Source organism: Pristiophorus japonicus, chromosome 5 (genome assembly GCF_044704955.1).
Source record: "Pristiophorus japonicus isolate sPriJap1 chromosome 5, sPriJap1.hap1, whole genome shotgun sequence".
Taxonomy (NCBI): domain Eukaryota; kingdom Metazoa; phylum Chordata; class Chondrichthyes; family Pristiophoridae; genus Pristiophorus; species Pristiophorus japonicus.
This window is the reverse complement of record NC_091981.1, coordinates 76,247,401-76,266,090: the sequence shown is the minus strand read 5'-3', so window position 1 is coordinate 76,266,090 and position 18,690 is coordinate 76,247,401. Positions and strand designations below refer to the sequence as shown.

Genomic DNA, 18,690 nt, shown 5'->3' with positions numbered 1-18,690 from the left:
TCCCAGTCTGACTGCAGTTTGCTCATCTCAGCCAGGACATAGAGGTGCTATAGTTGCCCTGGTAGAAGATGGGCAAATGTTAGTTCCAGTTGCATTTGCTGGAGTGCATGTGTGGACAACAGATTGGGTTCAATTATGACCACCTGTAACCTGGCCACAATTAAATATCTTGCTAACACTTTCCAAGGTTCCCTCATGAATAATTACCATAGGAGTGGGGTCAGTAGCAAAAATACCACTAGTAAGGAGTCAGTGTCTTAATGAGGGGTGTAGGGAGAAAATAAATGGTGAGAAAAGTCTGTCTAGTTCTTTTTCAAACCTTTGTGTAACATTAGCCTAGAAATTGCTGTTATGTACTTCAGAGGTAAACTGCTGCTAAATGACTGAGAGTAATACTTGCGCTTGCAGGTGTGGGTGCCATTAGCTAATTGAAGGTTAGATCATCTGCCTTTTGATGCCATTTCTCCATCAAGGGATCCACTACCCTCCTCCAGGCGTTCATCTGCCTGAAGCCATTGGCACTTTCTGGGGGTGACCAGGTTACTTCACTCCCGTCTGGCATGCACCATTGACTAATCACAGTACCGTCTACTGTCATTATGATAGCAAAATTTAACTCCTGTCCTGACGTAGCTATGGAAAAATAGACAACTAATCCTCTTGAATCAGCTGTGAAGTGCAAGAGGTCTCAGTGGTGAGGTGCTGTCAAAATACATGTGGTGAATTGCTGCAGAACATCCTGTAGAGAGTACGCCGAAGATGGAGGGGTGAATGTTAAGTCACGACCTCATTGAGTTAGTGTCACTTGATGGAAGCTGCCATCACTTTGCCGATGAACGGGAGGAGGTTACTAGGGTGGTAATTGATCAGGTTAGATTTGTCTTGCTTGTGGATACCTGGGCAATTTTTCACATTTTTGGGTAGACATCAGCATAATAAACTGGAATAGCTTGACTAAAGGAAGCAGCTAGTTCTGGTGCTTGGGTCTTCAGCACTACGGTCAAGATGTTGTCAGGGCCCATAGCCTTTGTTGTGCCCAGTGTGCTGCTTCACTTTTTAGTTCATTCCATGATAAAAATTGGCTTGACACTGAAATCTATGATAATGGGGGCCCTTGGGATTTGATTCACTTAATTTTTTGTTCGGCCATTGGAGATCTGATTGCCATCACCAGCACAAAAGATTGGTGCTTTAGATCTTTGTGGTAAGCACATACCTCTCAAGTAAAAGTTGAGTATTTTGATCAAATAAGTCTCCATTGAGGGGTTAATAATAAAGAAAAAAATGCTTCTTTCTTGTGCATTTCTTGTCTTTAGGATTTCTCAAAGTGCTTAACATACAATCAATTGCTCCTTAAGTATAGCCACTGTTTGGTTGCTGTATACAAATTTGTGCATGGCAATGAGATGACCAGTTGATTTAAAAGCAAAATACTGCGGATGCTGGAATCTGGAATAAAAACAGAAAATGCTGGAAATCTCCAAGTCGTGCAGCATCTGGAGAGAAAGCAGTTAACGTTTCAGGTCAATGACCTTTTGTCAGAACAGACCAGTTAATTTATATTGGTTTAGGGGTGAATGTTGGCGAGGACAATGGAGAGAATGCTCTGCTCTTGCATCCAGTAACAGGTAGATAGAGATTCAGTTTAACCGTGCATCCATCAACAGGTAGATAGAAACATTTCTATCAGCCAAACAATGGCACCTCCAACAAAGGAAAGACTTGCATTTACATAGTGCATTTCACGACCATTAGATGTCCCACAGCCAATGAAGTACTTTTTGAAGTGTAGTCACTGTTGTAATGTAGCAAAGAAGCACTGCACTAAGGTGTCATCCTAGATTAAGTGCTCAAGTCCAGGAGGAGGACTTGAACTATTCATCCATATATGTATAATCTGTATATCTAATGTACATTATATCTTGATACTGGTTCTTGATACCTAAAATGATCACATTTAGTGTTCGTTTGAACTGTTCATGTATTTTGCAAAATTTGACTTTCTTTTATATTTGGCTTAATGTTCCATATGCAGCTGCTATAGAAAGATCCACTATTGAACCTGGTATGGCCATTTTGGAATATTGTACCAGAGAGTGGAAAGGAAACACAGCAAAAGCACAGCTGATGAACAAGGTAGATAGCTTAACTTCTGATGTTTTAAACTTTGTTCTTAAGTTAATTGTTTTTATTCATTTTGTTCCTGTATTTTAATGTGTGCTGAGGTCCATGTAAGATACAAAGGGCTTGCTTCCTTGCACAAATACTACATAATAACAAATTGGAATTAAAAAGTAATTCATTATGCGGGAAGCATTTTGAAATGTTTTTACATAAGTTGCTGCATAAAGGCATGCTTTTATATTGGTATTTTAATTTGTATTCTGGGATTGTGGCACCTGTTTTTTTTTTTTTACATTTTAAGCACCTCGATCACACCACCCCTCAATCTTCTATTTTCCAGGAAATACAAGCCATATTTATGTAACCTGTCCTCATAAAGTAACTCTAAGCCCCAGTATCATTCTGGTGAATCTGCACTGCACCCCCTCCAAGGTCAATATATCCATCATAAGGTGTGGTGCCCAATCCTGAATGCAGTACTCTAGATGGGGTCTGACCAAGGCTCTATACAACAAAAGCATAACTCTGCCTTAAACTCTGTAATTCACCCCTCCCCCGCCCAAACCTCTCGCTCTCGACCTCATTTTCCTCCTTTTAAGATGCTCCTTAAACGCTACCTCTTCTGCCCTAATATATCCTTGTGTGATTCGGTGTGAAATTTTGTTAGATAACGCTCCTGTGAAGCTCCTTGGGTCGTTTTACTAAGTTAAAGGCACTATATAAATACAAGTTGTTGTTTCTCACCATTTAGAAGATACTCTGATTTGTCTTGCTTGGCTCCTCGCACTTGCCCACATTGAACTCCATTTGCAATAGTTTTGTCCACTCACTTAATCTGTCTGTTTTGTAAGTTCCAGCTCCTATTTGCACTATTTATTGTCCCTCCCTGAACAAAACAGCTTCTGTTGTGAAGTTACCTTTTTGAAGCTGACCAGCCCAAGTTGTTCCAGTCTTTCAACTTAATTTAGTCTCTTGCTTTTGTCAGCTGTGACTCAGTTGGTAGCACCCTCGCCTCTGAGTCAGAAGGATGTGGGTTCAAGTCCCACTCGAGACTTGAGCACAAAATCTAGGCTGACACTTCAGTGCAGTACTGAGGGATTGCTGCACTGTCAGAGGCGTCATCTTTCAGAGAGGCGGGAGTGCGTGGCGTTGGTGAGGCCTATAAAGGCCCAGCGGCAGCGAGAGGCGGCGGCAGTTCGAGAGGCGGGAGTGCGTGGCGCTGGTGAGGCCTATAAAGGCCCAGCGGCAGCGAGAGGCGGGAGTGCGTGGTGTTGGTGAGGCCTATAAAGGCCCAGCAGCGGAGGAGAGGCCAGCCGGTACAGCTGCAGCGGGGAGAGAAGGCGAAAAAGAAGTAGAAAGAAACAGAAAGGTGATGTCACAGCCAAGGGGGTAAGTGATTGGCTGGTGATTGGTGAGTAGTGTTTCTTTTTCTTTTTTATATCAGTAAGTAACCTGATAACAGTGTTGCCAATTTAAGGGTATCTAAGGGTTAAGTCATGGCAGGAGAGCTTGGTCAAGTGATATGCTCCTCCTGCACCATGTGGGAACTCGGGGACACTTCCGGTGTCCCTGACAACTACATGTGTGGGAAATGTATCCACCTCCAGCTCCTGACGGACCGCGTTGCGGAATTGGAGCTGAGGGTGGATTCACTCTGGAGCATCCACGATGTTGAGAATGACGTGAGTAGCAGGTGTAGCGAGTTGGTCTTACCGCAGGTGAAGGGTCCACAGCCAGCTAGGGAATGGAAGACCAGCAGGAAGAGCAGTGCAAGGAAGGTAGTGCAGGGGTCCCCTGCGGTCATCCCCCTGCAAAACAGATACACTCCTTTGAGGACTGTTGAGGGGGATGACTCATTAGGGGAGGGCAGCAGCAGCCAAGTTCATGGCACCATGGCTGGCTCTGTTGCACAGGAGGGCAGGAAAAAAATTGGGAGAGCGATAGTGATGGGGGATTCAATTGTAAGGGGAATAGATAGGCATTTCTGCGGCCGCAACCGAGACTCCAGGATGGTATGTTGCCTCCCTGGTGCAAGGGTCAAGGATGTCTCGGAGCGGGTGCAGGACATTCTAAAAAGGGAGGGAGAACAGCCAGTTGTTGTGGTGCACATTGGTACCAACGACGTAGGTTTTAAAAAAAAAAGGGATGAGGTCCTACGAGACGAATTTAAGGAGCTAGGAGCTAAATTTAAAAAGTAGGACCTCAAAAGTAGTAATCTCGGGATTGCTACCAGTGCCACGTGCAAGTCAGAGTAGGAATCGCAGGATAGCGCAGATGAATACGTGGCTTGAGCAGTGGTGCAGCAGGGAGGGATTCAAATTCCTGGGGCATTGGAACCGGTTCTGGGGGAGGTGGGACCAGTACAAACCGGACAGTCTGCACCTGGGCAGGACCGGAACCAATGTCCGAGGGGGAGTGTTTGCTAGTGCTGTTGGGGAGGAGTTAAACTAATATGGCAGGGGGATGGGAACCAATGCAGGGAGACAGAGGGAAACAAAAGCAAAAGACAGAAAGGAGATGAGTAAAAGTGGAGGGCAGAGAAACCCAAGGCAAAAAACAAAACGGGCCACTGAAAATAAAGGGGCTGCAGGAGGGGTCAAAACTAAAAATCACGGTTTAAAAACTAGTATTAAAACACTCTACCTAAACACACGCAGCATTCGAAATAAAGTAAATGAGTTGACGGCACAAATCATTACAAATGGGTATGATTTGGTGGCCATTTCAGAAATATGGTTGCAGGGTGGCCAAGACTGGGAATTAAACATACAGGGGTATCTGACGATTCGGAAAGATAAACAATGAGGGAAAGGAGGTGGGGTCGCTCTGTTAATAAAGGATGATATCAGGGCAGTTGTGAGAGACGATATTGGCTCTAATGAACAAAATGTTGAATCATTGTGGGTGAAGATTAGAGATAGTAAGGGGAAAAAGTCACTGGTGGGCGTAGTTTATAGGCCCCCAAATAATTTCACAGTGGGGTGGGCAATAATCAAGGGAATAATGGAGGCATGTGAAAAAGGAACGGCAGTAGTCATGGGGGATTTTAACCTACATATCGATTGGTTAACTCAAATCGCACGGGGTAGCCTGGAGGAGGAATTCATAGAATGCATACGGGATTGTTTCTTCGAACAGTATGTAACAGAACCTATAAGGGAGCAAGGTCCTGTGTAATGAGACAGGAATAATAAACGATCTCCTCGTAAAAGATCCTCTCGGAATGAGTGATCACAGTATAGTTGAAGTTGTAATACAGATTGAGGGTGAGGAAGTTGTGTCAGAAACGAGCGTACTATGCTGAAACAAAGGGGACAACAGTGGGATGAGGGCAGAGTTGGCTAAAGTCGACTGGGAACACAGACCACAGACTAAACGGTGGCACAATTGAGGAACAGTGAAGGACTTTTAAGGAGCTCTTTCATAGTGCGCAACAAAAATATATTCCAGTGAAAAAGAAGGGCGGTAAGAGAAGGGATAACCAGCCGTGGATAACCAAGGAAATATCAAGGAAGTATCAAATCAAAGACCAATGCATATAAGGTGGCCAAGGTTAGTAGGAAACTCGAGGATTGGGAAAATTTTAAACAACAGCGAAGAATGACTAAAAATGCAATAAAGAAAGGAAAGATAGATTACGAAAGTAAACTTGCGCAAAACATAAAAACGGATAGTAAAAGCTTTTACAGATATGTAAAACGGAAAAGAGTGACTAAAGTAAATGTTGGTCCCTTGGAAGATGAGAAGGGGGATTTAATAATGGGAAATGTGGAAATGGCTGAGACTTTAAACAATTATTTTGCTTCGGTCTTCACAGTGGAAGACACAAAAACCATGCCAAAAATTGCTGGTCGAAGGAATGTGGGAAGGGAGGACCTTGAGACAATCACTATCACTAGGGGGGTAGTGCTAGACAGGCTAATGGGACTCGAAGTAGACAAGTCCCCTGGTCCTGATGAAATGCATCCCAGGGTATTAAAAGAGATGGTGGAAGTTATAGCAGATGCATTCGTTATAATGTACCAAAATTCTCTGGACTCTGGGGAGGTACCAGCGGATTGGAAAGCAGCTAATGTAACACCTCTGTTTTTTAAAAAAAGGGGGCAGACAAAAGGAAGGTAACTGTAGGCCAGTTAGTTTAACATCTGTAGTGGGGAAAATGCTTGAAACTATCATTAAGGAAGAAATAGCGGGACATCTAGATTGGAATAGTGCAATCAAGCAGACGCAGCATGGATTCATGAAGGGGAAATCATGTTTAACTAATTTACTGGAATTCTTTGAGGATATAACGAGCATGGTGGATAGAGGTGTACCGATGGATGTGGTGTATTTAGATTTCCAAAAGGCATTCGATAAGGTGCCACACAAAAGGTGACTGCAGAAGATAGAGGTATGCGGAGTCAGAGGAAATGTATTAGCATGGATAGAGAATTGGCTGGCGAACAGAAAGCAGAGAGTCGGGATAAATGGGTCCTTTTTCGGGTTGGAAATCGGTGGTTAGTGGTGTACCACAGGGATCGGTGCTGGGACCACAACTGTTTACAATATACATAGATAACATGGAAGAGGGGACAGAGTGTAGTGTAACAAAATTTGCAGATGACACTAAGATTAGTGGGAAAGCGAGTTGTGTAGAGGACAGAGAGGCTGCAAAGAGATTTGGATAGGTTAAGCGAATGGGCCAAGGTTTGGCAGATGGAATACAATGTCGGAAAGTGTGAGGTCATCCACCTTGGGGAAAAAAAACAGTAAAAGGGAATATTATTTGAATGGGGAGAAATTACAACATGTTGAGATGCAGAGGGACCTGGGGGTCCTTGTGCATGAATCCCAAAAAGTTAGTTTGCAGGTGCAGCAGGTAATCAGGAAGGCGAATGGAATGTTGGCCTTCATTGTGAGAGGGATGGAGTGCAAAAGCAGGGAGGTCCTGCTGCAACTGTATAGGGTATTGGTAAGGCTGCACCTGGAGTACTGCTTGCAGTTTTGGTCACCTTACTTAAGGAAGGATATACTGGCTTTGGAGGGGGTACAGAGACGATTCACTAGGCTGATTCCGGAGATGAGGGGGTTACCTTATGATGATAGATTGAGTAGACTGGGTCTTTACTCGTTGGAGTTCAGAAGGATGAGGGGTGATCTTATAGAAACATTTAAAATCATGAAAGGGATAGACAAGATAGAGACAGAGAGGTTGTTTCCACTGGTAGGGGAGACTAGAACTAGGGGGCACAACCTCAAAATACGGGGGAGCCAATTTAAAACCGAGTTGAGAAGGAATTTCTTCTCCCAGAGGGTTGTGAATCTGTGGAATTCTCTGCCCAAGGAAGCAGTTGAGGCTACCTCATTGAATGTATTCAAGTCACAGATAGATAGATTTTTAACCAATAAGGGTTACGGGGAGCGGGCGGGTAAGTGGAGCTGAGTCCACGGCCAGATCAGCCATGATCTTATTGAATGGCGGAGCAGGCTCGAGGGGCTAGATGGCCTACTCCTGTTCCTAATTTTTATGTTCTTATGATGAGAATTTAAACCTCGATCCCGTCTCTCAGGTGGATGTAAAAGATCCCATGGTACTGTTTCGAAGGAGAGCTGTCCCCGGTGCCCTGGCCAATATTTATCTGTCAATCAATATCACCAAAAGAGATTATCTGGCCATTATCACATTGTTGGTTGTGGGAGCTTGCTGTGCGCAAATTGGCTGCTGCGTTTCCTACACTCCCCAACAGTGAATACACGTCAAAATGTACTGCATTGGTTGTAAAGTGCTTTGGGACGTCCGATGACCGTGAAAGGCACTATAGAAATGCAAGTCTGTCTTTCTTGCTAGGTATCAATCTTCTGGTTCTTCTCTGGTGCCTTCAGGGCTTGAATGTTACCCATGTGCCTCTAAACTGGATACCTCGCTCAAGGTGTAGTGCAGACTGCATAGGTTTAACATGGCATCCTCTTGTATTGTCCTGTTCAAACTATAACATCAACTTGTATAGCGCCTTTAACATAAGTCCCAAGGTGCTTCAGAGGAGTGTTTTTAAAAGCAAACAAAAAAATTGACACCGAGCCATATAAGGAGATGTTAGGGCAGATGACCAAAAGCTTGGTCGAAGAGGTATGTTTTAAGGAGCATTTTGGAGGAGGAAAGGGAAGTGGAGAGGCGGAGAGATTAAGGGAGGGAATTCCAGAGCTTAGAACCTCGGCAGCTGAATGCACGACCGCCAACGGCGAAACCTTTAAAATCGGGGATGTTCAAAAGGCCAGAATAGGCAGAGCGCAGAGGTCTAAGGGAATCATGGGGGTGGAAGAGATTAGAGACAAGGACGGGCGAGGCCATAGAGAGATTTGAAAACTAGTGTAAGAATTTTAAAATCAAGGCGTTGCTTAACTGGGAGCCAATGTAGGCCAGCAAGCACGGGGAGATGGGTGAGCGGGACTTGGTGTCAGTTAGGACACCAAGTCCTAACTGACACCAAGCAGAGTTTTGGATGACCACAAGTTTATAGAGGGTAGAATGTGGGAGGCCAGTCAGGGGTGCATTGGAATATTCATGTCTAAAGATGATAAAGGCATGGAAAAGGATTTTGGCAGTAGATAAGTTGAGCTAAGGGCGGAGATGGGCAATATTGGAAATGGGCGGTCTTCGTGATATGAGATAGGAAGCTCAATTCCTGATTAAATACGACACCAAGGTTGCGAACAGACTTGGTCAGACTTAGTTGCAGGGGAGATTTAGACAGTTGGAAGGGAGAGAGATCAAATCAGTGGAAAGGGAACAATATGGCTAGGAGAAGGGAGGGAATTGAAAATATAAGCAGTTAAATGAAAATCACATTTAATATGGAGGTAGGGGAGGGCAGTTTGAGAAGGCGGTTAGTAATGGAGAATAGAAGCCTGGTATTTTTGCCGCCCTGGATGATCTTGGAGTAGTGGGCAGTTTTAGTGATGGAGAGCAGAACCTGGTAGTGCTCTATGATCTAGCCAAACCTGGTAATGGTTGATGAGACCAGCTTTCTGCCAAACACGTTCAAGTCTGCATTCCTAGGATTTACGAGAGTGGAGATGAGGGGTATACCGGGGGAATGACATGGGTGAGAGAGCGTATTGATTTTAGTGGGCATCAAAGCTGGTGGAAAGGGTGTGATTTAGTAAGTCAGTTTGGTTTGTTGATTGATCTGCAGTAACCTGGATATCTTCAGCAGCGACTCTACTGATACCCTCAGATCTATTAACTTTAACTTCACTTTGTTAACTGAAAGCTAATGTTGTACTAGATGTTGCCCACTTTACTTTCCATATGCAATATCTTGTTTGTTTTTATTGTCTCAGACTCACTTATTTTAACTTTTTTTTTAGGTCTTTAACTCTTTAGATTCAATTATTCTCCTGCCAGATATCTCCATTTTAGTGTCACCTGTTGAATTTACATTTAGCCTTTTGATTACAAGGTGTTGATTTAAACTTTAAATTCCACTATTGATCCCTGGGCGAACTGCACTCAGCATTTCTGACATGCACCACCGCAGCCTCTAACATCCCAACACCACCCCCCTAACAATTACATAGAAACATGGAAAATAGGTGCAGGAGTAGGCCATTCAGCCCTTCGAGCCTGCACCACCATTCAATAAGATCATGGCTGACCATTCACCTCAGTACTCCTTTCCTGCTTTCTCTCCATACCCCTTGATTCCTTGAGCCGTAAGGGCCATATCTAACTCCTTCTTGAATATACCCAATGAACTGGCATCAACAACTCTCTGCGGTAGGGAATTCCACAGGCTAACAACTCTGAGTGAAGAAGTTTCTCCTCATCTCAGTCCTAAATGGCTTACCCCTTACCTTGGACTGTGTCCCCTGGTTCTGGACTTCCCCAACATCAGGAACATTCTTCCTGCATCTAACCTGTCCAGTCCCGTCAGAATTTTATGTTTCTATGAGATCCCCTCTCATCCTTCTAAACTCCAGTGAATACAAGCTCAGTCGATCCAGTCTCTCCTCATGTCAGTCCAGCCATCCCGGGAATCAGTCTGGTGAATCTTCGCTGCACTCCCTCAATAACAAGAATGTCCTTCCTCAGATTAGGAGACCAAAATTGAACACAATATTCCAGGTGAGGCCTCACCGAGGCCCTGTACAATTGCAGTAAGACCGCCCTGCTCCTATACTCAAAACCCCTAGCTATGAAAGCCAACATACCATTTGCCTTCTTCACTGCCTGTTGCACCTGCATGCCAACTTTCAATGACTGATGTACCATGACACCCAGGTCTCATTGCACCTCCCGTTTTCCTAATCTGTCGCCATTCATATATTCTGCCTTCGTGTTTTTGCCCCCAAAGTGGATAACCTCACATTCATCCACATTGAACTGCATCTGCCATGCATTTGCCCACTCACCTAACCTGTCCAAGTCACCCTGCAGCCTCTTAGCATCCTCCTGACAGCTGACACTGCCACCCAGTTTAGTGTCATCTGCAAACTTGGGGATATTACACTCAATTCCTTCATCCAAATCATTGATGTAGCACTGAGCCCTGCGGCACCCCACTAGTCACTGCCTGCCATTCTGAAAAGGACCCGTTTATCCTGACTCTGCTTCCTGTCTGCCAACCAGTTCTCTATCCACGTCAGTACATTACCCCCAATACAATGTGCTTTAATTTTGCACACCAATCTCGTGTGGGGCCTTGTCAAGAGCCTTTTGAAAGTCCAAATACACCACATCCACTGGTTTTCCCTTGTCCACTCTACTAGTTACATCCTCAAAAAATTCCAGAAGATTTGTCAAGCATGATTTCCCTTTCATAAATCCATGTTGACTTGGACCGATCCTGTCACTGCTTTCCAAATGCGCTGTTATTTCATCTTTAATAATTGATTCCAACATTTTCCCCACAACTGATGTCAGGCTAACTGGTCTCTATAATTACCCGTTTTCTCTCTCTTCCCCCTTTTTTAAAAAGTGGTGTTACATTAGCTACCCTCCAGTCCATAGGAACTGATCCAGAGTCGATAGACTACTTGAAAATGATCACCAATGCATCCACTATTTCTAGGGCCACTTCCTTAAGTACTCTGAGATGCAGACTATCAGGCCCAGGGATTTATTGGCCTTCAATCCCGTCAATTTCCCCAACACAATTTCCCGCCTAAATAAGGATATCCTTCAATTCCTCCTTCTCACTAGACCCTCGGACCCCTAGTACTTCCGGAAGGTTATTTGTATCTCCCTTCGTGAAGACAGAACCAAAGTATTTGTTCAACTGGTCTGCCAGTTCTTTTTCCCCATTATAAATTCAGCTGAATCTGACTGCAAGGGACCTACGTTTGTTTCCACTAATCTTTTTCTCTGCAAAAGCTTCTATAGATATGTGAAATCAGTTTTTATGTTCCCGGCAAGCTTCCTCTCTTACTCTATTTTCCCCCTCCTAACTAAACCCTTTGTCCTCCTCTGAATTCTAAATTTCTCCCAGTCCTCGGGTTTGCTGCTTTTTCTGGCCAATTTATATGCCTCTTCCTTGGATTTAACACTATCCTTAATATCCCTTATTAGCCACGGTTGAGCCACCTTCCCCATTTATTTTTACTCCAGACAGGGATGTGCAATTGTTGAAGTTCATCCATGTGATCCTTAAATGTTTGCCATTGCCTATCCACTGTCAACCCTTTAAGTATCATTTGCCAGTCTATTCTAGCCAATTCACATCTCATACCGTCGAAGTTACCTTTCCTTAAGTTCAGGACCCTAGTCTCTGAATTAAATGTGTCACTCCATCTTAATAAAGAATTCTACCATATTATGGTCACTCTTCCCCAAGGGGCCGAGCACAACAAGATTGCTAATTAGTCTTTTCTCATTACACATCACCCAGTCTAGGATGGCCAGCCCTCTCGTTGGTTCCTCGACATATTGGTCCAGAAAACCATCCCTAATACACTCCAGGAAATCCTCCTTCACTGCATTGCTACCAGTTTGGTTCGCCCAATCTATATGTAAATTAAAGTCGACCATGATAACTGCTGTACCTTTATTGCACACACCCCTTATTTCTTGTTTGATGCTGTCCCCAACCTCACTACTACTGTTTGGTGGTCTGTACACAACTCCCACTAGCGTTTTCTGCCCTTTGGTATTCTGCAGCTCCACCCATACAGATTCCACATGATCCAAGCTAATGTCCTTCCTTACTATTGCGTTAATTTTCTCTCTAACCAGCAATGCTACCCCACCTTCTTTTCTTTTCTGTCTATCCTTCCTGAATGATGACTACCCCGGATGTTGAGTTCCCAGCCTTGGTCACCCTGGAGCCATGTCTCCGTGATGCCAATTACATCATATTCATTAATTGCTGCCTGTGCAGTTAATTCGTCCACCTTATTCCGAATACTCCTCGCATTGAGGCACAGAGCCTTCAGGCTTGTCTTTTTAACACACTTTGCCATTTTAGAATTTTGCTGCAATGTGGCCCTTTTTGATTTTTGCCTTTGGTTTTTCTGCCCTCCACTTTTACTTTTCTTCTTTCTATCTTTTGCTTCTGCCCCCATTCTACTTCCCTCTGTCTCCCTGCATAGGTTCCCATCCCCCTCCCATATTAGTTTTACCTGCTGTTTCCTACCCAACAGCCAGTTTCTTACCCATTTACAGTTTTTGTTTTGAATCCCCATTACTTTAAGTACACTTATAAGCCTTTTGTGTGGAACCCTTCAAATCAGGTTTCTGCCCTGCCAAAGCACTGAAACGGCCCTTATCAAAGTCACAAATGACATCCTCTGTGACTGTGGTAAACTATCCCTCCTCATCCTTCTCGACGTGTCTGCAGGCTTTGATGCTCTATCCTCCTCGACACCATCCTCTTCGAATGCCTCTCCTCCATTCACCTGATTCCATTTTTATTTAACCAGTCATAGCCAGAGAATCACCTGCAATGGTTTCTCTTCCCACTCCTGCACTGTTGCCTCTGGAGTTCCTTGGCCCCCTCCTATTTCTTATCTATGTGCTGCTCCTCAGCGACATCACCGAAAACGTTTCAAGTTCCACATATATGTTGATGACCCCGCCACTGTCTCTGATTTGTGTCACTGCTTTCCTGATGTCCCTTACTGGATGAGCAGAAATGTCCTCCAATTAAATATTGGGAAGACCGAAGCCATTGTCTTTAGTTCTCTCCACAAACTCCATTCCCTAGCCACTAACTTCATCCCCCTCCCTGGCAACTATCTGAGGCTGAACCAGACCGTTTGCAACCTTGGTGTTGTGTTTGTCTCCGAGGTGAACTTCCGACCACATATCTGTTCCATCACCAAGACCGCCTGCTCTCACCTCTAACATCCACCCCTTCCTCAGCTCATCTGCTGCTGAAACCCTCATCGGTGCCTTTGCTAGCTCAAGACTTGCCTATTCCAATGCTCTCCAATCTTCCACTCTCCATAAACTTGAGCTCATCCAAAACTCTGCTGCCAGATCCTAATTCGCACCAAGTTCCCGTTCACTGACTTACATTGGCTCCTGGTCTGGCAACACCTCCAATTTTAAAATTCTCATCCTTGTTTTCAAATCCCTCCATGACCTCGACCCTCCCAATCTCTCCAACATCCTCCAGCCCTACAAACCTCCGCGACGTTTGCGCTCCTCCAATTCTGCCCTCTTGTGCATCCCTGATTTTAATTGCACCACCATTGGTGGCTGTTCCTTCAGCTGCCTAGGCCCTAAGCTCTGAAATTCCCTCCCTAAACCTTCCTGCCTCTCCTCCTTTTAAGATGCTCCTTAAAATCTACCTCTTTGACCAAGCTTTTGTCATCTAATGTGGCTCAGTGTAAAATGTTGTTTGATAATGCTCCTGTGAAGCACTCTGGGATGTTTTACTACAATCAATGCAAGTTGTTGGACTGCGAAAAACTTTAGGAGGGAGTTAGATATATCCCTTACGGCTAAGGGGATCAAAGGGCATGGAGAGAACAGGAAAGGGGTACTGAGGGAATGATCTTACTGAATGGTGGTGCAGGCTCAAAGGGCCGAATGGCCTACTCCTGCACCTATTTTTCTATGTTTCAAAGTTTATGTACACTACTTCATAAACTTTTCCACAATCCACTCGGTGTCATGATGCAGAATGCATTGATAATTTTGTGATCATAGCAGAGAATACACTTAATGTGTTCGACCATAGTTGGGAAACTCCACAATGGGCCTGCAGAATGGTGGTCAGAGTGCATTTTTTCTAATGCATGCTTGCTGTTGTTGCTTAAAAGTTAAGGTAGTTTTCCATGATTCTGTGTTTCTTACAATGACTATTGTGTTCAGCATCTATATAGTTCCTAGAATTGTGGTAAGTGTATGTGTTCTTGCTATAAACCAGTAATTTGAAATGTTGTCTTGCTAATCAACTCTGAGTCAACAATTGCTTTGAATGTTGGACTATTTTATAGTGAAATTTTTACGAAGTATTTGAGGATGCTGTAAATGCAGTTTTTCTTTTAACAGGCGTATGAAGCTGTATGTCAAACTTTCAGTTCTCTAAGAAGAGTTCGGGGTGATAATTATTGTGCTCTAAGAGCCACACTGTTTCAAGCATTGAGTAATGTTGAACTTCTTCCCTGCCTGCAACAGGATGACCTAGTCCAGGTACCTTTTGTGTGCAGTTACTGATCTATATGTACCTTTTTTATATCTAGATCTGGAATTTTTCTAGTTTTCTGAATTCAAATTATAGGCACAGAAATTGCGGTCTCCCTGATGGCAAAACTTGAGCATGACATCTTAATCCATTTGACAGGCCCCACAACTTCCAGGTTTCCGTATGCACTTGTGCATGTGCGAAATCCTGAACTTGTGATCTGTAAGCCTTGACAGATCATCTGAACCGCATGGAAACTCAGTATTTCTGGCGCAGAATTGGGCTTGATAGGATAGACGTAGAGAAGATGCTTCCACTTGTGGTGGAGACCAGAACTAGGGGCCATAAATATAAGCTAGTCTCTCATCTCCTGATTTCCCAATTGGATTTATTTCTTTACCCAGGGCGTTGTTAGAATGTGGAACTCGCTACCACAAGGAGTAGATGAGGCAACTATCATGAATGTATTTAAGAGGAAGCTAGATAGACACATGAAGCAGAAAGGAATAGAAGGATATGTTGATGGGGTTGGATAAAGATTGGTGGGTGGAGCAGAAGCACTGGCATGGACCTGTTGGACTGAATGGCCTGTTTGTGCTGAAATGCTTTGCAACACTATGCAATATTAAAAGCTGAAAATGCACAGTAGGTCAGCCTTTATCCATTCTGATAGTGTTGTACCTGAAAGAATTTAAGGGGGCAAAATTTCCCTGTTGGGTGCTAATGGGACGCGGAAGTGTTTTCGCTCGAGGGGAGGGGGCTACCGGCTCACGGGAGTTAGTGGTGGCGCGTCCCCACTGGTAGTGCCCCGGGTCACTGCACCTCCGTGATGAAGTCATTGCCATGCAGCGGAAATTGGGCAGCGCCCCGTGAGGCTGCTGTGGGTGACGGCAGCACCTGACTCGCGGGTCGCGAACCGGGCCATACACCAATCGTGGGGCCAAAGTTAAAGGGGAGGTGTGTTGCGTGCTGTCTTTTTTTTCTCAGACTTGCGAGTTGGGCTGTTGTCCACCAATGTCGCGGGTTCCGGGCATTCCATTTTGGTGCTGGACAGCATCCCTGGTGGTCCAGCTTTTCTTCTTCTTAGGCAGTCCCTCGGATTCGAGAATGACTTGCTTCCACACTAACATGAGTTCTAAGGTGGCTGAGTTCAATGCGGGATCTACAGACTCTGTCGCAGATGATGGTTGAAGGGATGGGTGGGTGGGGTGTTTGGCTTGTCGTATGCTCCTTCCGCTGTTTGTAGTTGGCTTCTGTGTGCTCCTGGCGAAGAGACTCAGTGTTCAGTGCCTTCCCGAATGCTGCTTCTCCTCTTTGAGCGATCATGGGTCAGGAATTCCCAAGAATCGGTGCAGATGTTACATTTTTTCCAGGGAGCTTTGAGGGTGTCCTTGAAGCAATTTCTCTGCCATCCTGGGGCCCGCTTGCCGTGACGGAGCTCGGAGTAGAGTGCCTGTTTCAGGAATCTTACGTCAGGCATGCAGACTACGTGGCCCACCCATCGGAGCTGATTGAGCGTGGTCAATGTTTCGATGCTGGGGATGTTGGTCTGAGTGAGAACACTGATGTCTGTACGCCTATCCTGCAGTGGATTTGCAGAACTTTTCAGAGGCAGCGTTGGTGGTACTTCACGTGCTTTGAGGTGTCTACTCTACATTGTTCATGTCTCTGAAGCATAAAGGAGGGTGGGAATCACTACTGATTTGTAGAGCATGAACTTGGTGCCAGGTTTGAGATCGTGATCTTCAAACACGCTTTTTTTTCTTCAGGCAACCGAAGGGCTGCACTGGCACACTGAAGGCGGTGTTGGGTTTCATTTCCATGTCTGCCCTCGCTGACTGGAGGCTCCCAACATATGGAAAGTGGTCCACGCAGTCCAAGGTCTTGTCATGGATCTTGAAGATCAGAGTGTAGTACTGTGAGGCGGGGGCAGGTTGTTAGAGGATCTTTGCCTTACGAATGTTTAATGTAAGGCCCATACGTGTACGCTTCAGTAAAGGTGTCAACAATGATTTGGAGTTTGGCCTCTGAGTGTGTGCAAACACAAGCTTCGTCTGCGTACTGTAATTCAATATCAGAAGTTGGGACAACCTTGGTACTCAACTGGAGGCGACGGAGGTTGAACAATTTTCCACTTTGTCCTGTAGATTAACTCCAGTCCAGTGGGGAGCTTATTGGAAGTTAGATGAAGCATTGCAGCGAGAATGACTGACTGAGAAGAGCATTGGTGCAATGACGCAGCTTTGTTTGAACCCAGTCTACATTTGTATTGGGTCTGTGGTGGGTCCGTTGGTCAGGATCACGGCTTGCATATCATCGTGAAGCAGGCGGAGGATGGTGACACATTTTTGAGGACAGCCAAATTTGAGGAGGACACTCCATAATCCTCTCAGTTGACCGAGTCGAAGGCCTTTGTGATGTATAAAGTTTGGTGCTACTCCCTACATTTTTCTTGAATTTGTCACGCAGTGAAGATCATGTCCGCTGTGCCTCTAGGTGGGTGGAATCCATATTGCGACTCTGGGAGGCGCTCTTCAGCCACTGGGAGGAGACGATTGAGGAGGAGTCTTGTGATAATTTCCCCTGTGGCATACAGCAGGAGACTCCTCTCTCATTACTGCAATCGGTCTTATCACCTTTCTTGAAAATGGTCACGATTACGGCATCTCAGGGATCCCCCGGCATGCTCTTCTTCCAGATAAGAGTGATGTGGTCATTGATTTGTTCCAAGAGTACTTCTCCGCCATGTTTTTTAATAATCTGCTCCTGAGGCCATCTTGCTTTCAGTTGCCAGATGGCCTTTTCGACCTTATGCTGGACTGATGTGCCGAGATGGTGGCAGTAGCTTGCTGTGGGATGGAGTCAAGGATGTTCACATCTTGGTTAAGGAGATCCTTCCAGCAGGCACTGACTACCTCTCTGTCCTTGATGAGTACCTCTCTGTTCTTAGCCCTCAGTGGGGTAGGACCTTGAGTGCTTTGGTCGTAGGTGGTCTTGACTGCATTAAAAAAGCCGCGCACGTCATGATTGTCGGCTAGTTGCTGGATCTCCTGCGCTCTTTCCACCCACCATCTGTTCTTTAGGTCACGAGTTTTTTGTTGAACCTCAGCCGTCAGTTGCCTGTAGAGCTGTTTTCTTTCACTCGAGTTGTGATGCTGTTTCCAATTCAAGAATGCCTTGCTTTTACCGGTTTATTAGCTCCTGGTCATTCTCATCGAACCAGCCTTGATGTTTTCTGATAGAATAACCAAGAGTCTCTTCACAGGTGCTGATTATGGTGGGTTTGAGGGCAGACCAGGCACTCTGGGAACTCTGTGGCTCCGGTTCATTGGGAGTCGTCTGGTTGGCTGTGAGGTGTTGGCTGAAAAAGGCTATTTTTTGCAGAGTCTTTTAAGAGCTTTAGCTTTGATTCTTTTGCGGCAGTATTTCTGTTGCCGCCGTCATTTCAAGGTAACGTTGGAGATAACCGAGCGGATTAGGCGGTGATCAGTCTAGCAGTCGGGGGTGATACGTAGGTCCTTGCGGTCCCTCGCTCGGGCGATGACTTAGTCTAGCCGATGCCAGTGCGTAGAACGAGGGTGTTGCCATGAGTCTGACGAAACAAAGTGTTGGTTATGACGAGACCGTGTACTAAGCATTTCGTCAGGAGGAGGGGTACCATTGGAGTTGGCTTTCCCAACCCCTTCCCTGCCAATCACACCTCTCCATAGGTCTGTGTTCTTTCCGACTCTGGCATTAAAGTCACCAAGGAGGATCAGCTTGTCGCCTGTTGGAACTCGGGACAGGATTGTTCAGGGCAGGAGTAGAATTCATCTTCGGTCTCGTCCATAGCTTCCAGGGTTGGGGGGTAGCATACTGTTTGAGGTTAGGGTGAGCCGGAGGGACATGAGGCGATCGTTTATCCCAAAAGGGGAATCTCTAGGACGCCAGACTAGCTCATTTTTGATGGCAAAGC

General features: G+C 45.2%; 1 protein-coding gene across 13 annotated transcripts in view; it reads left to right on the top strand.

The window, feature by feature from the left end:
- LOC139264375 (ubiquitin thioesterase otulin-like) overlaps positions 1-18,690 on the top strand; it is a 138,310-nt gene that overhangs the window by 80,402 nt on the left and 39,218 nt on the right. For all 13 annotated transcript variants that reach the window (XR_011593332.1, XM_070880732.1, XM_070880729.1 and 10 more), the window contains 2 exons: positions 2,036-2,136; positions 14,603-14,743. Coding sequence is in view for 12 of the 13 variants with exons in the window: in XM_070880732.1 (XP_070736833.1) it covers positions 2,036-2,136; positions 14,603-14,743 (242 nt within the window). In the remaining variant the exon portion in view is untranslated. The remainder of the gene's footprint in view (positions 1-2,035; positions 2,137-14,602; positions 14,744-18,690) is intronic.